This window comes from Sinohyriopsis cumingii, chromosome 14 (genome assembly GCF_028554795.1).
Source record: "Sinohyriopsis cumingii isolate HCF-2022 chromosome 14, ASM2855479v2, whole genome shotgun sequence".
Classification (NCBI taxonomy): Eukaryota; Metazoa; Mollusca; class Bivalvia; order Unionida; family Unionidae; genus Sinohyriopsis; species Sinohyriopsis cumingii.
The window spans coordinates 104897208-104914216 of record NC_142974.1 but is presented as its reverse complement, the minus strand read 5'-3'; the positions used below and the strand labels follow the sequence as shown (position 1 = coordinate 104914216).

At 36.7% G+C, this 17009-nt stretch overlaps 2 protein-coding genes across 4 annotated transcripts in view; one reads left to right on the top strand and one right to left on the bottom strand.

The window, feature by feature from the left end:
• The window catches only part of LOC149784546 (uncharacterized), a 36037-nt gene that overhangs the window by 12170 nt on the left and 6858 nt on the right, over positions 1-17009 (bottom strand). Inside the window, exon 1 of one of the 3 annotated variants that reach the window (XR_016413894.1) lies at positions 2580-2891. The exons of 1 other annotated variant lie outside the window; for it this stretch is intronic. Coding sequence is in view for 1 of the 2 variants with exons in the window: in XM_089932632.1 (XP_089788758.1) it covers positions 10965-11178 (214 nt within the window). In the remaining variant the exon portion in view is untranslated. Of the gene's footprint in view, positions 1-2579; positions 2892-10964; positions 11739-17009 lie in introns of those variants that run through there. One more of the 3 variants, XM_089932632.1, reaches the window with a different exon arrangement.
• LOC149784543 (large ribosomal subunit protein eL30-like) overlaps positions 2935-17009 on the top strand; it is an 81470-nt gene continuing 67395 nt past the window's right edge. Inside the window, exon 1 of the mRNA XM_089932634.1 lies at positions 2935-2951. The gene's annotated coding sequence lies outside the window, so the exon portion shown is untranslated. The remainder of the gene's footprint in view (positions 2952-17009) is intronic.

Below are 17009 nucleotides of genomic sequence, written 5' to 3'. Positions count from 1 at the left end.
TTGGGGGGGGGGGGGGGTAGGCAGGCAGGCAGCCAGGCAAGTAGGTAGGTAGGTAAATATGTTGGTATGTTTGAAACTGTCGGCCATTTAACGGCTGAGAAAGCGTCAATACGGTTGAAAACAAAGTAACACATGTTAGACTGCTTAAAGTGTAACAGATGTCATGAGACAAAGATTATATGTAACCCAAATGTTGGACAGAATAGCAAATCGATCCTATTTATTTAAACCTCATCTACATTTACCTTTTGGATACAAAATAGACATTGGTAGGTGAACACACACGCACACACAAACGAATATACTTATATCACTAACACTGAATAGTGCATGACTAGTTTTCAAGTAGTTTCTGCTCTTTCGGCTCTCAGTGCGTCGTCTTCTAAGGCAACTACAAAACAGTCAAACAAGACAAACTTTCGATGTCGCACATTACTGTATCAAAGGCAATACATTTTTGACATTTACAGCTTTAAAACCAATAGGGCAGGACATCGTCAATTTTAAAGCAGGACTTCCATTATACAGACACACAATCATGTAAATTTGTATGAATTCAGCGTTTTCATTTTTTTATTGTTTGTCTCCGTTGTAATTGCCTTCAGCCAAGATTGAGCAAGAGTCGAATGCCTCTAGTTTTGCACAGTTTTCATTCATTTTCTTTCTGTAATACACGCGATTTTTACATGGACCCAGAACACTTGAAAAGATTTACTGTCTTCAACATATGATTTTCATTATCTCTGTGTGTGTGTGAGAGAGACAGACAGACAGAGAGAGACAGAGAGAAAGAGAAGGGAGAGTACAATTTAAAATTATTATGCTGTATTGACAACTTCAATCTCATTTTGGTGGAAAGTTTGTTTACCTTTTGCTGGTTCCTTTGATAGTTTCAAGGCATTTTAATACATTATTACATATAGTATTCCGAAGACATGAGATGTGCATGAAAAGCAAGAGAAGCAGATTAAACCAGAATCATTCTGTTTTTCTCAAATTAAGTCAACCATTTGTACAATATTGAATGCATGTTTCATGATCGGATGGTCTCTCAGGATTACCGTCTATAACATAACTCCTTTGTTATATATCAGCTTTAGCTCGTACTTTTTTTAATCGAGATTCTTTAATCGAGCTTGATTTCTGCAAGACAAGTACGAACATATACAATAGCTGTTCATATATTGTATCCCCAGATCTCCCAATTAACTACAAACACGTATTAGCTCGTTTGTTTAAGTTTGTTTAAACTCTCGTTTTTGAAAGCCATGTAAGCATACACCGTAGTATTCAAAGCACGCGATACCATGATCGTATTTGCAATTATATGACCTTCATGATAAAATGCGCATTTTTAAAAATCAATTTATGAATGAAAGATATATACAAAAAGAAAGAAAGAAGAGAAGAACGGAAGAAAAGAAGAAATAAAGGTCGCACTCATCCATTTACATATGCTCACATGCATACACAAAAACATGCAAGCTGCTATGTCATTTTACGTCCAGAACTTTGTCTAACCTGTGATTCAACTAAACAAATCATCTTTCTTTCAATAATAGAATGTGAACACTTTCTGAAAATATTTTCAAAAAGTGACATTATCAACTTTTCTAATGAGATTGTCATACGCATAATGGCATGTATGAGATAGATACACCAACATAAATGTACACCACAGTAGTTCCAGAAACAAAGGTTCACCATTACTACATATCGCAATAAAATTGTTGTTCTGTAGGGGCCATTCCTGTCACAAAATAGGCCATGACAAGGTCCTGAAGTATTCGCACACTCTACCGTTTGCTTAAACCCCAACACCACCACCAACAACAACAACAACGATTTTAAAAAAGGAAGGTTTCAAGGATATAAAAATTGCACAGAATTTAGTTATTTCATTCGTTGATTTTAAGTTCTACCCTTAGTGTCCCAGGGTGGTCCCAAAAACTTTCAACTTGTTGGCATTTCGCATCAAACTGAAGTTTTTTTCGTAACACAGTCGCCATATTTACAGGGGCGATTCTATGTTTTCCAGCATCAGATGTAATGTAGTTAACCGTTTCTGATCATCTCAAAAATTTCGTCACTTTTAGAGTTGCATCTCTTTGAACACCTGTTCCCCCTTTTTACTTGTTCAATTTCTTTTACAAATATTAAAAATTGACATTGCAGACGTTGGAAGCCAACGATACAGTTTGTACTGAAATGGACTGTTCTAGAAACCACAACAGGACAGTGAGAGTGAGCAGACTGTCGCTCGCTTACATCGAGAGCTTCCTTTGGCTTTGAAACGTCATTATGTATTCAGTGTTAGCGAAGCTGGGTTAAAAACGATATATCAATGAATGAAATGACTATGTTTTGTGCAATTGTATATTCTTGCGACTTGTCGTTATTAAAATCAGCAGAGGGGTTTAAACCAACAGTAGATTGTGTGAACATTTAAGCGATGATGATACAGGGGGCTGTAACAAGATAACTATGACTCAGAAAAGGGCATGAAATCATGTATAAGACCAAGACCTCGATAAAATGACATACGAGCAAACACATAAACAACCAAGTAGGTAACTTACCCCCGCTGACGTATTTGATGATACTATTGATTTCAAAACTACATGTCCAACTGCTGCTACACGAAAAAAGCAATCCTTTGTATTCACCCGATGTTGAAACGTTCCAGAAAGGGGTCACAAAGCCAACAGTTAGAAGAAAAAAATCCAACAACTGTCAAAAAATAGCACAAGCAAGAAAGAAACAGATTATTCTTGAGGATCGTCATGGTTTTAGGTCAGATTGGTCTCCACTGTCTTCTGTCAATTTACATATTTCGTCCATTTTTAGCGATTTCGCGAAATGTACGTATCCGATTTTGTTTTTAAAAGCTTTCTCAACATTTTCTTTCACGTGCGTGAAGCATATGTTCGTGAGTTTTTACGCCGGAGAGAAATACTAAAGATATTTTCGGATGGGGCGACACAAAGGGTATTTTAGTCAAATGGGATTGACACCCGAGTTTTCTCTGCCACTATTATTGAAGTTTACCAACTTTCAATATTGCTGGTATCACACAAGAGAATACAGTCCTACTGATTGCTTTATTTACCATTATTAAATGATCGCCTCTCTTTTTTTTTTTTTTACCTAGGTCATATGATTCCCTTATGCTCCTCTTTCCCAGCATCCGGTGTTTTTGTTTTTCTTTCTAACGTTGCATCATCTGTGACGATACATGTTGCCAATCATTTTCCACTGCTCACGTGATCATACTCGTGTCGTTTCAACGTTAACAGCATTCGTCCTTTAACATGCAATGCTGACAGTGAGTTATTTAGTCTACTGAGGGACCTAATTTACCAAGCAATAGTGCATTGATATTTTGTTCTGTAACTTATTCATACTGCACTATAATCAGTTTTTTTTTCTCTATGGAATTCATACCAAAAAAATATTGTAAAATATGCAAAGCAGAATTTACGGGTTGCACGACTGTGGCGTATTTCTGAAATTAATTCTTGAAGGAAATTCTAAGAAGGTTATCGGGTTTATTTTTAACTATTTGATTCATTTTTGTTATTGTTATTCTTATTGTTGTAGGGTTTAACGCCATTTTTCAGGACATGATAGACTATACAAGGCGGCCAGTAGTAATGGTGGAGGAAAAACCCGGAAAGAACCACCTACCCACGAGAAGCTACTGGCAAGCTTACTCACATACCCACACTGGCCGAATCCCAGACTAGATTCATTTTTTGTCATTTCGCAAATTCGATGGATTTTTACTGTGTTCATTTACACAATGAATATAATGAAATTTCAATATCCTCATTTCATTTCATTCTCTGCATCGAACACAGCTCCGGTGGCCTAGTGGTTAGAGCATCCGCCCCGGATGCGGGAGGTAGTGGGTTCGAACCCCGGCCAAGTCAGGCCAAAGACTTACAAAATGGTACTAACAGCTGCCTTGCTAGGCGCTCAGCATTAAGAGGGTAGTGTTAGGACTGGTCGGCCTGCTGTCAGGATAATGTGACTCGGTGGGACATGATGCTACATGTCTACGACATGATGCCCCAGTGCTAGACATCACTATAAATTGCCACACTGCAGATGTAGTAGCGATATGACTGTCTTTTTTTAAAGCAACGTTAAATATCGATAAAAAAAAATTATTTATTCTCTCTCTCACACACTGACACGGTGATGTCGATCTATTCGACTAGATACAGCAGACAGCGTCTGACGTCATCAATCAATATTCCATTTAGTAAGGCCTATGGGTAGAAAACATGTTACTGGTAGTGCCTAACATTGGGTTAGAATAATTCAAACACGGGAAAGTACTGAAGTGAATGCTGCCGACATACAATTAAATGAAAACCAATACACGGATTTTATTCTTCGTTAAGATTGGTTTCGTTTTGTGGGTCTGACGTAATTTTTTCAGCACATGAGATGCTATTCATGGCGCTCAGTGTATTTTGGAGAATGAAGAAACCAAGAAGAATCACCGACCCATGAGAAGCTACTGGCAAGTTTTCTCACATATCCATGATGTGATACATGTCAGTGATCTGTTAAGGCGAGTACCTTAGACCACTTGGCCACCCGAGACCCATTATTCTTCTTAGAAACTTATTGATTATTTTTACGGCTCAATGTCTTATATTAAGTAACAGAAAGGAGTACAACCAACGATTTTCAGTAAAGTCAATAAACAATTCATCTAAGTTACAAAGTGTACATTTATGACACAGCATTGTGAATTAAATCACAAATAATCCAAAATTTTGTATCACAAGTCCAAAGGGTATCAAATATTCTGAATACATTCCAATAGTCTTGAATGTCCTGATGTACCGCAATGATTCCATCCAAAATGCCGCTGAATGAGTTCATAATAATTCCAAAACACTGTGTTAATCTAAAGCCAATTAGCACTTGGTATCTCCAATATATAATTGAAGTAAATAATCCCTTTTAAATTATATCTGAACACAGCTGTAAAATCTGATAACAAATCGATTCCAGCGACGGATCTGAGATAGGAATGAGTTAGTTGTTTACCAAGTCTCTGTTTATACACGTTTTCATTTGACCTAGATGTGAGTCATCATAGTGAAAATTTACAGTAAAATTTTAAAGTAGTCAGTTTCTAGAATACCATGAACTCATAAAGCTAAGGCAGCATCTTATGTACAACTTGCAATCATTGGCAACAATTAGCTATGTGAACATGTTGTTTACTAATGGCCGTTATCTTATAGTGAAATATGCAATCAGGGAAAAAGTTAAAGACACACTATAGATAATATAATATATAACTATAAATGCCACAAACAAATGAAATGTTTACACTCCTAAACTGGTGTAATTTTTAAGAGTATGTATCAATTCAAGTTACGTGTCTCTGTTAATTTATACGACTTCAAAAGATTTCAAAAGAAAAACAGAGGCCTTGATTGGGTATTTCGAAACGAGGTTATGGAGTCGATTGGTTACGTTCCCAGATTTTCATTGATCGGATCACCTACAATTTCTGAATTTCATGTATGAGCTATAGATATTTTTTTAAATCATGTATTTAAAATTGTCATGCTTTTGTAACGATTGACTTTCCAACGTTTATCTTTCTTTAATTGGAATAATGGGGGGGGGGCAACTCTACGCAGGTATTGCGCTTTTCTTGCTATCAGGACATTCGAATGAATAAATGTAAAAGGAGCATTGACTGAGCTGCATTTATTCTCTCTAGCTTGGAATTGAACTTACCTCTGAATAATTTATCTATCATTAGACACATATGAACAAATAAATAAATTATTTATTACTTGCTTGCGTGTTTCTTTTTTCAATCCGAGGACATTGGCTTGTTTGTCTTTCATTTTCTTAGGTGAAGAGCACTACGTTCTTGATGGACTGTCTTTCCCATCCGTAAACAAAACAAATACATTGTAATGATCGAATAATTCTTGCAGCAGTCACACAACCTGTAAAACTGGTGTATATCAACCGGGATCATTTCGGCTTTTGTCGCTGAATACTAACCGTTTTAATGACCTCTTAAACAGTCTATCCTACCCCATAACCATGTTCCATTATTTGTTCCATTATTCGCGGTAAATGATAAAAAGTTGTAAATGGGATTCTCCTCCATAGAAAACGAAAAATGTTAAGACAAAATCTTTTATATCTTTTTTCAATGACTAATACTAAAACATGGTAGGTCATGATATATTTTCAGTCCGAGTTTGAGAAAGAGAGAGGGAGTTATGTCCTAAACCATTCTCTAATTCCATGAACATAAAATTTTCCCCACCAAAACAATTGACATATTCTTCTTCAGAATTTTCGACGATATAATTATAATTCTGAACCTGAACTATTTTGTTATGATCGTTTCTTTTTAAATTATATATATATATATATATATATATATATATATATATATATATATATATATATATATACACACACACTCTATCATTTCAGTTTCTGACTTCACAGTCTTTTTATAATTAAAAGTAATGTATAAAGAAACATGAACAAACATGCAGCACCAGACAGGTGGCTATGTGAAAAAGCCGACAGAAGGATTAACGTACAAAACGTTAATGTACGACAAGAGAGAACAGTACTGCATGCGGTTTATTTTATATCTTTGTGTGTTCTTTGTACAACTAAATATGTGCAGCACAGTCCTAAATTAGATTTTTCTGACAGTTCTCACGTATCAGAATACGGCAGCCATCTTGATTTAAATTACCTTTATATCAAAACTTCGATATGCTTCACAAGAGTTGAATAGAGGGGGTTGTTTTCTGCGTCATATACTATTGTGTGTTTTTTGGCTGCGGCTTATACAGGTAACGGTATTTCGTCATAAAAGTCATCAGATTAGATGTCGCTATTATGTTTAGCAGATTGTTGGAGAAATAAGCTTTGACAAATATAAAAACTTAGTCATTACTGAATTAAAGCTATACGGTAATGTAAAAAAGATCAATACTGTATTACCAAAGAAATTTCGTTAAATTTCAAAAATTTATAAAGACATCAGTGATAAGCAGACGCTTGAGTTTTCATAAATAAATGATATCTTGGTATCGAGAGTCTCATCCAAGCTTTCTTTAAGATAAACTTTGTCAATACCGTTATTATATTTTCAGACAATGGATGTTCTCAAAATTTGCCTGCTTAATAAGCAATACTTTCTGCATGTGGTTTACCATTTCTTTGTTATGCCTTTCGTATTTGTCCAGAGTCCTTTCTAGTAAAGGAACTAAATAGGTGAAGAGTAAGCCATCGTTAAATGAACTCTCTCTCTCTCTCTCTCTGGGGTTTCCTCAAGGGGTGAACAGTTAGTATGTATCTGTACAAATCAACATTATAATATATAGTCTTCCAACTCTTTAATATATTTTTCAAGAATACAAACAGAAAAGACTGCAATATATTTACACACGGTCTCTTTTAAGTGCTTATATGTATTAAAGACATGTAAGGTTATCACAATGTAGCACACATGCTTTTATTTGTTCGTCCTTTCTGGGAAAGACTTTAAATATTTCGCACTATGTACAAACCGAGTGGAACATCGCTTGGCTATTTCAGCTAGTTGGTAAAACATAACTTGGAAGTAGCTGTAGGAATAAATTGTATGTGTTTGGCAAGTCTTCTACGGCGGAGCGCAACACATAACGACAGCAAATGCAGAATATATTCCGACTGTGGCTTTGTTTCCTTCCACCCCACATTGTTCCACGTGAGCAAAAGTAGTTCTATATTTAATTCTCAATATCGAGGCTTCTTTCTCGGCTTGACGGAAAAGGCCGAGTATTTCCGATTCCATGAACCTATTCCACATTGTTGAGTCGGCCTGTGGTCTTTTTCAACAGACTTCGTCCCCTACTGTCCGTAATTATAAGAATCATACTTTGCTATTCATTGGTTTTAAGAATCTTTAAAATATGGGTTGATAGTGATGCCTTTACGTAATTGACCATTGCGAGCAAACTCGTTTATGGACTGGGGGGGGGGGGGGCGAATTAATGAAGCTATTGGTAAGTTTTGAACGGTACTTTCACACTTTATAAGCTACGTCATAACTATGAAATGGCAGCTATACGCATACCGTGGCGGGCAATATAGGTTGCCCTGAGCGGATCTAGAATAAACTGAGCTACAGCGATTTGAACAAAGTTAATACAGAAGGTAACGATCAGAACTACGAGGTAGGATGGTCATGCTATCCAAGCAGCTAGAAGTATGTCATCACTGTTTCTTTACCGTCCGTTCGGCAAATTACTGATCTTTATATAAAAATACGTTGGAAATGTATTGCCACTGTGCACGGGTTTTACCGCACGCACGCACTCACGTTCGGGCACAAACACCATCGCATAACTTCAACATTTGGATTTGGAAAACACATTTGCAGTCGTACATCACGAACGAAAATGTGTTCCACTTATGAGAGTTATTGGTAGCCTGTTGCTCACTGTATTGCATTAGGGTACGGTTTGGAAAATTAAAAAAAAAATAAAAATAAACCATCTCCTTGTTAATGTACCAAACCGTAAGCAACAATACAGATGTAAGTATCAACATAACCAAACCGGAAGCGATGCAAAACTTTTGGAGTCAGTATATATGCAAATAGCGACCTAACGAACCCGGAAGCGATACAAAATGTTTGGAGGCAGTGAAAATCATTATTGAATCTACACAAACTTCTCATGTGTGGTAACTCGAGAAAAAAAATATATCCTTTGTCCACCTATCTGACGCTTGAAAACATGTACATGTACATGCTACATAGGTAAGGCTTTATTAACATATTGTAACCATTTGCAGAAAGTAAAATGAATAACCTTCGATTCTCAAAGATTGAAGGCCGGCCGAGTTGTACCCTCCTTTCAAAATATACACCGAAGGTACGTTTATTCTACTTGTCTTTAAACAAAAAATTCATTATTGTAGCTGTATCGTTCCATATATCTTAGTAACAGACGCCTCTAGTAGAGGGCGCTGGTGATCACAACTAATGATTTCTGAAAATGACAAGTTCATTAAACATGGTATTATCTTCCCCTTCATACGAAAAATAAGATAGTTCTAGATCCGAATATATCCGCTGTTGAAAGGTATACTGACCATATTCGGCGTATGTGATATACGAGGATTTTGTTCAATATATCTAGGGATAGTATGCCTAATTCACAAGCCTGTCTACTGATTTCAAAACGAGCCGACAAACATAAGGAAATGTCAATAGCGGCTTATCGCTGTTGCGCACCGATGTGCACAAACGATTCAAGCTATAACACAAAGAAATTGTCATTTAATAGCTTGTTAAATTTCCTAAAGGCCAGCCATGTCTGCAAGAAAGATAACTCTCGTCGGTGCGTGCCAACGCTTTTCGTACAATAATGACTGTACGAGACAAACCGAGCTCAAGAATTGCAAGCAGATGAAAAGAAATGGCATTAAAACAAAAATGTCTCTGTTTAATATAGACAAATAAAAGTTTAAGGTTAAACCTTAACAGGATTTTAAAATCAATAAAAATTGAGAAAGACCAATCAAACCTTGCAAATAAGAATATAAGCCGTAAATCAGTCTGATGTTGAATGTCTATTGCAAAAACATGATAATACATTTTACAAAATGGGGGGGGGGCGAGGGACCAACCCGATCCCAGTTCCTGCTCTGAGTACCATTTTAACACTTTCCTCAACTGACTGCTACTGTGCTTTGTAAAATTGCTTACAATAATGGTCAGAATAATATAAAAATATCACTAATTTGGGACTTCCAAAATGCAATGTTAAGACTTCTAAAATTTACACCCTTGAAGTTTTGACTTCTTGCAATGAAAATGAGAATCAAAACTTGATAAAGATACGAAGAACTGTTAAAATATTTTTTACGCTATTTTGTTTATTTATTCATTTGGGGGTCAGTGATTTCATTTGAAAATAATTAAAATTGACCAAAAGTATCTGAACGTAGGAAAATTCTAAATTTGCAACTGTTATTTACTAAACCGCGAATTGATACCAGTGTACAAGAATACTGTAATGAATATGGGCATTTCATTTTAACAATAACATATACTGTCAACTTGTTATGACTAAAGACAGACAAATTTATGCCATTATTTTTAAATGCACAGAAGGGTTTCAAACGTGCATAGAAACACAAAGCCAATTTATTCTTAATATCCAATGTTCACAAAGCATTTCCATATAACCGTATATAAGAAACATGCAACTGTCAGGAATGGAAATACAGTTAATGCGATCTGTTCCGCTAAACTCCTTGCCCGTGCACGTATGAATTGTTTGTGCCTGAATTATATTAAGCTACTAAAATCAATATGCAAACTTTCATTGTCATGTTTTGTGGGGGGTTTTACCTCAAAAGGAGTCCTCATAAACAAGGTCAACTATTTCTTTTTAAACCGTCTGACAATTCCACCTTGTAATGTTGATTGCTTTTAATGAACGTTTAAATAAACTCCATTAACGTCCATAAAAGATGCATACGAAACGTCTTCGCATTCAAAGAAGTACAAGAAACCAAAATAGAAAAGAAAAAACAGCCCATACTGATTAATAGTTGAAGTAGAGCAAGTCACATGACATGTATTTACATTGCATTGTGTGTGTGCGTGAGGGGACGTGTATGCGTCGTGCGGGTGCGTGTGCAGCGTGTGTATATGTGTGTGCAACAGGGTATACATTTTCCATAAACATAAAATCTATCAAAATGGAATGTTTTCTGCATACTTAAAAGATACATAATTAAACAATAAACCCCTCTTTATGATAAGTTTTGAAACAAATTCAAAAACCATAGCGCATGCACCGGCGACGATTTATATATATTTGTCTTTTGTAAGCTATTTCAAATTCCTGACCTCATTGTATGTCATACTGAAATATATAGGTTACACATACCTCCACTTGAATATTTCTTGATCTGATCGATGTCAAAGGAGCATGTATAGTTGCTGTAGCACGTTAATATTAGTCCGGAGTATTTAGTTACGCTGCTTTGCGTTGAGACATTCCAAAATGGCGTGAAGAATCCCGCCGTAAGGGCCAGGAAGCCTATAATGGTTAACAGATATGCCAAACAGGCAATGAGGCAGTTATTCTTGAATAAACTCATGGTAACGTTGATTTCAGTGTTGTTGTTCGAAACTATTGGCAACAAATCATATAATATGTCCAGAAAATCTGTTCTGTCAAAATATAAATGTTGACAAGACGACCTACCCTGGTCAGGCAACTCGAAGATAGATGACGATGAAAAATTTACGTACAGTGTTATCGGACCCTTCTAACGGCAACAAAACTTTTGCATCTAGGAGAAGAGAAAAACGAATCACATTTGTTTAAGTGCTGTTAAATCGGCGAAAGACTGCGATATTGATTCTCAAAACCGACGAAATTCCCAGAATACGAATAAACGTGCATGGACTTATATCCTGATAAAACCTGCACTGCTCTTTCCAACGTTGTAAAACAGATTTCCCTTTTGTTGTTTATTCAAAGTTAGGTCGTACGACCCTCACAAGCAGTTTCGGAAAAGGATTTCTCAAAGCACACGACTAATCAATCATATCGTAATTACGTCCAAGAATGGTTTGAAGGACCACCTGTCATTTGTCGACAGTCGAACGGAAAATGAAAACAATGTTGTAAGTAGGTTGCGAATCTAAACTGTGTGCTTAGTGTTCTGTATCTGAGGTAGCGATGAATCACGTGCCTTTCTAATTAGTTCTGATCTATGACAATTGTAGGTAGTGTTTACTATACTAATGGTTAAAAAGTAAAAGGAAAATCTACTTACAACGATGCATGATAGTTGCATATATATATATATATATATATATATATATATATATATATATATATATATATATATATATAGAGAGAGAGAGAGAGAGAGAGAGAGAGAGAGAGAGACTGTTTAGTACATCCGTCTAAGGGTTTATTGACCATATGTCATGTCAGTTACTTTGACCATATTTTACTGCCACCACTAACACCATTACGGGGTGGGGGTGAAGGGAGGAGGGGAGGGGGGCAATTTCAATTTTGGCCTGCTAGACCAGCAATGATGTTGTTCGGGGAAATGGTTTCCAAATCTGAATTGGGGAAGGGGGTTTAGAGTTTTATTGACTAAATAAGTTTAGTCAATTTTTCTGCTATTATGAAGTTATTTATTCACTATATTAATATAACTGCAACACGGGAGGTTTAAACCTAGTTTCCTGTAGCTGAAAACATCTTGTTTGATATTTCCAGATGACAATATAGAGCCAGACCTATAAAACTCATTAAGTTCTTCTTTGCTTGAAATACGCCTCATAAAATTAGAATTTGAAGAAAAAAACGAAGCGTCAAAATAAAGCGTGGTAGTATTGCTCTTGACATTATAGGTTCGTAAAAGGAAACTTTATCTCAACATTGTGATTACATCTGAAGTAGAAGGAACATCAAGATCAAAAAATTTTAAGCTCACTTTTCTAAATTATCTTGGCTTTCTTTTTTCTGTGTTTAGCGCCATTTGACCAGTACATGGTAGGCTATGCATGGCGGCCAGTTTATATTTGGTGGAAGAAGAACTCGGTAGGACGCCCCCACCCCACCCATGAAGAACCACCGACCAACAGGAAGCTAATGGCAAGCTTTTCCCCAATTTGGTCGAACCGACACTCAGACCCACGTGGACATAGGCAAGGTGTGTAAGTGATCTACAAGGCCTAGTGCCTTAGACCATTCGGGAACCCGAATTACCTTTTTCCAAATGAACAAATATAAACGTCTCCTTGCTCAGTAACTACGACAACATCGATGATATGTGGATTAATTAATTTAATTGCAATAATAGTTTATACTACCGAAACTCCTGTCGTTGATAACGATAACACTCCGTGTAACACAAAAACAAATAGCTTAGTTGTTGTTGTTGTTGTTGTAGGGTTTAACGCCATTTTTCAGCACACGATAGGCTATACATGGCGGCCAGTATCAATGGTGGAGGAAGAACCCGTGAAAATCCCGGAAAGAACCACCGACCTACGAGAAGCTACTGGCAAACTTTCTCACATATCCACATTGGCCGAATCGGAGACTCGAACCCACGCAGGCAGAGGTGAGAGGGCAGTGATCCGTAACGGAGAGCGCTTTAGACCACTCGGCCACTATGGGCTCCACAAATAGCTTTGTTAAGTTAAGTAAATTATTTTTTTTATCCTTTAATTTGATTCGTGTGTTTGCACGATAGAAGTCTTTTGCTTAATATTTTGCCAAGGTTGTAAAGGGGTCCTTGTGTTGGGACAGATTGCCAGAGGCTTTTATTCAAGAATTATTTCACTGGAATTTTACGCTTGTTAGGTGCATAGTCAGAACGTTTGAAGCTACCAAGTGTCTGATAAAAAAAAAATTGTATACTTAAAAAGACGCATTACCTGAAAAATGCCAAAGGCTCATATTGCATGGTTTTGTATTCAAAATGACAAAATAGTTTTAGTTTTTAAGTTTTTGTTGACTGATCGTTGAAAAAGAAGCACATATTTCTCCTGGCAGAGATGAATGACTATTTGAGATCTGTTCTTGTTCAATACTGACACTGCTGCTGCGTTAATTACTGGTGCTGCTTTTAGGACTACCATAACCACTCGCCACAACCACCACCATAACCGGACAATATTATATTCCAGTTTTTTTACACGATACGGGCACGGAAGTTGGATGCTAAATGGCCTCCAGATTTTTTAACTTTTTGTTCTATATTTCTATGTAAGATGCGTTATTCACACAATTTTTCACTCACCCAAAATATGGCTTTAGATGTAGGGACTAGTGAGTCTAGAAATGTGTCGTTATGAACAAGCGTACCTGATGGTGGTATTCTTGTGTAAAATAAAAACAAACAACAAAGAATGAAAACCATTGCAAATATCATTAGTTGTTACACACACACACACTCTCTCTCTCTCTCTCTCTCTCTCTCTCTCTCTCTCCTTGCCCCGAGTAGTCAAGTGGTCTAAAGCGCTCTCCGTTACGGATCACTGCCATCTCACCTCTGTCTGCGTTGGTTCGAGTCTCGGATTCGGCTAATGTGGATATGTGAGAAAGCTTGCCAGTAGCTTCTCGTGGGTCGGTGGTTCTTTCTGGGGGTTTCCCGGGTTCTTCCTCCGCCATTAATGCTGGTCGCCATGTATAGCATATCGTGTGCTGAAAAATGGTGTTAAACCCTACAACAACAACAACAACAAAACTCTCTCTCTCTCTCTCTCTCTCTCTGGGGTTGCATCGAAACCATCAATTCATCCTCATCTTCATCCTCATCCTCGTACAACAACATAATGAACACACGAAATTCTAATCGTGAGTTTCATTCTTTAGTACTCATTGAAATGTCACTATATACCAATACCCGCATGGATCAAAAACTTTGTCAGTTATTCATCTCCATGTTGCATCTTTACCAAAATTAACACGCTTCCTCTGTCAGTGCAGCAAAAGTTAAATAGAGGATTTTCACGGTGTTATATGCCCTGACCACTCTTGACCAAAATTAACTCCACTTCCTCGGTTAGTGCAGACGAAGTTATGGTTGAAGAGGTACATACTGGCTGAAGGCGAAACAAGCATATTGACAGATGCATAGGCCGACGAATGGACATAAGAACAAGTTTTACCTATTACATAATATCTGTAAAAGTTCAGATGTAATACATGTGTGAAAATACTACCGAATTCAGGTAGCACGGCTGCATAAACCATAATGGCTGCCTATTTAGTTTTATCTTTCTGATAAGAGCACTTCCATTATAGCAGCTGGTTTTCTATTCCTTTCAAACCATAAGAAAAGTTTTTATGAAGAACAGCGTACATAGCCATAACCCACGTTTTCGTTTATGCAAAGAACTGGCGAGACAATCTAGAAATGAAGGAAACCAGACACCGAGACTGGCAACTCCCCCACTCTCTTTCTACTGTCAAGTTGCAATATTTTCAATTACAAATGAAGATGCATACATGGTAAATGTCCGGGTAAAGTCCCCGATCGGAACATCGCTCACCATTTCCGTAGCCTCTTAAATTGTAGCAATAATGATTCTGAAATGTTTGATGATTCTCCCTTGACGGAGTACACAACATATATTACTAGAGCAACAACAGAATGTTCCGATTGTGACTTTGTATCATTCCGTCGCTTAATGTCCCATGTTAATGAAAGTATATGTAGTTCCAAACATAGTTCCCAGTGGCGACGAATTACATCCGATGCTTAATTATTTATTATCAACTGGACGGAATCTTTGAAGATATTCCGATCTGAAAAGGCATCGTTTATGCTAAAGCAGTGGCTAACAAGTCAGTGATGTAAACTACTGATAACTGTGCACGTGGGTAAACAGATGATGATGCTTACGCCGCTTGTTTTAATAGCGACAGTTTTGGCACTAATGGGTTTATATAAGTTAAATATTTGCTGTGGCATTTCACCAGTAATAATGTAAAACCAGCTTGATCCAAGATTTTTAATGATACATGGTTCATCATATATTTCATTATCATCAGACATAGTATTAAAGCTCTTGCTGTTGTTTAGGCCCTGAACGCTGTCCCTAAACCATCGATATTGCTCTTAAAATTAAAATTTGCTTTGCATGTACCATCAGCAGAAAATTTACGTAGCTTTTAAATGATTAAAAAAAATTCACTGAATGGAAGATGAAAAAATACATAACAATAGAGCAACTGGTATATAATTAACAGTTGCAACGGTGCAGGTTGTTTCAAAGATAGAATTTATATGTTGGGAATGAAGGTTTCAGTATGTCTCTCAAAAGTTAAAAATATATTTTCTAGAGTTTGCGCAGTAATCAGAAGAAAAAATATTTAGCTTTTAAGTGATATCAAATATGATTTTGACTGTCGCATGTTGATGCAATACAAGGCTTTGTTATGCTAGCAAAACACTGTACCCGCCTTTCATGATGTAAAAAGACGAAGATGTGTGTGTGTGTGTGTGTGTGTGTGTGTGTAATGTAGCTTTAAAAATATTTTCAGTCATATCAGTGGGACAGTCAGTAGTGATGTCTAGCACTGGGGCATCATGCAGAAAACATGTAGCATGATGTCCTACACAATCACGTTATCCTGATACCAGGCCGACCAGAGCATACCAAAAAAAATATTTTGTTACCGATTATACGAGATCCCTCTCTTGCTTCCTTTGCTTGCATAGTGGGGAGGATGGTGGTTATTGACAGAAACGTTGAACGTATACGTTCTAAAACAAAGTATATGCTATCAAAGGAAACTATAGAAACGAACGGCTCAGTATAACGTTGCAGCTAGAAGTAGGTACAACACTTCAAATGCATTATTTTATGCATTTTGTTAGCATAAATTGTTCTAAAATTTATTTCTTGTCTTTTTTTCTATCCCATTCGAACTGTAGAAATATCGTGAGATCAACAAAGACTCAATGTAAAAAAATGAAGGGGAATAGCTTAGAAAAAATGTCGCTTTTAGACGTACTTGGGGGTTTACAATAGAACATAATACAAGTAATACAGTCACATGACGCCTAAATGTGTAGTCTGAGACGCGCATAGCACGTAAACCCCAAGATGCTGTTATGTGGTAACAAAACAATATTTACCGTTTTAATACACGTAATGTATCTTCTAAAATGCAAAGCAGTTTTAATCTGCAATATTTAGAGTAATATAAAAGAAAGTCATTTGTTGTGTAATGGGATCGTGTGAGTCATTCGGTGTGCTTCCAAGCCAAAGTTTACACTACAAGGTTCAATCTCTCTCTCTCTCTCTCTCTCTCTCTCTCGTGATAAAGTATAAATTTTAGCTCAGATTTCTAGACACTACTGCATGTAAGGTGATCCAACTGCATGTATAAATTCATATTTATAACTCTTTTTGACTTAATAAAAAGTCAAATGAGGTTGTAATCTAC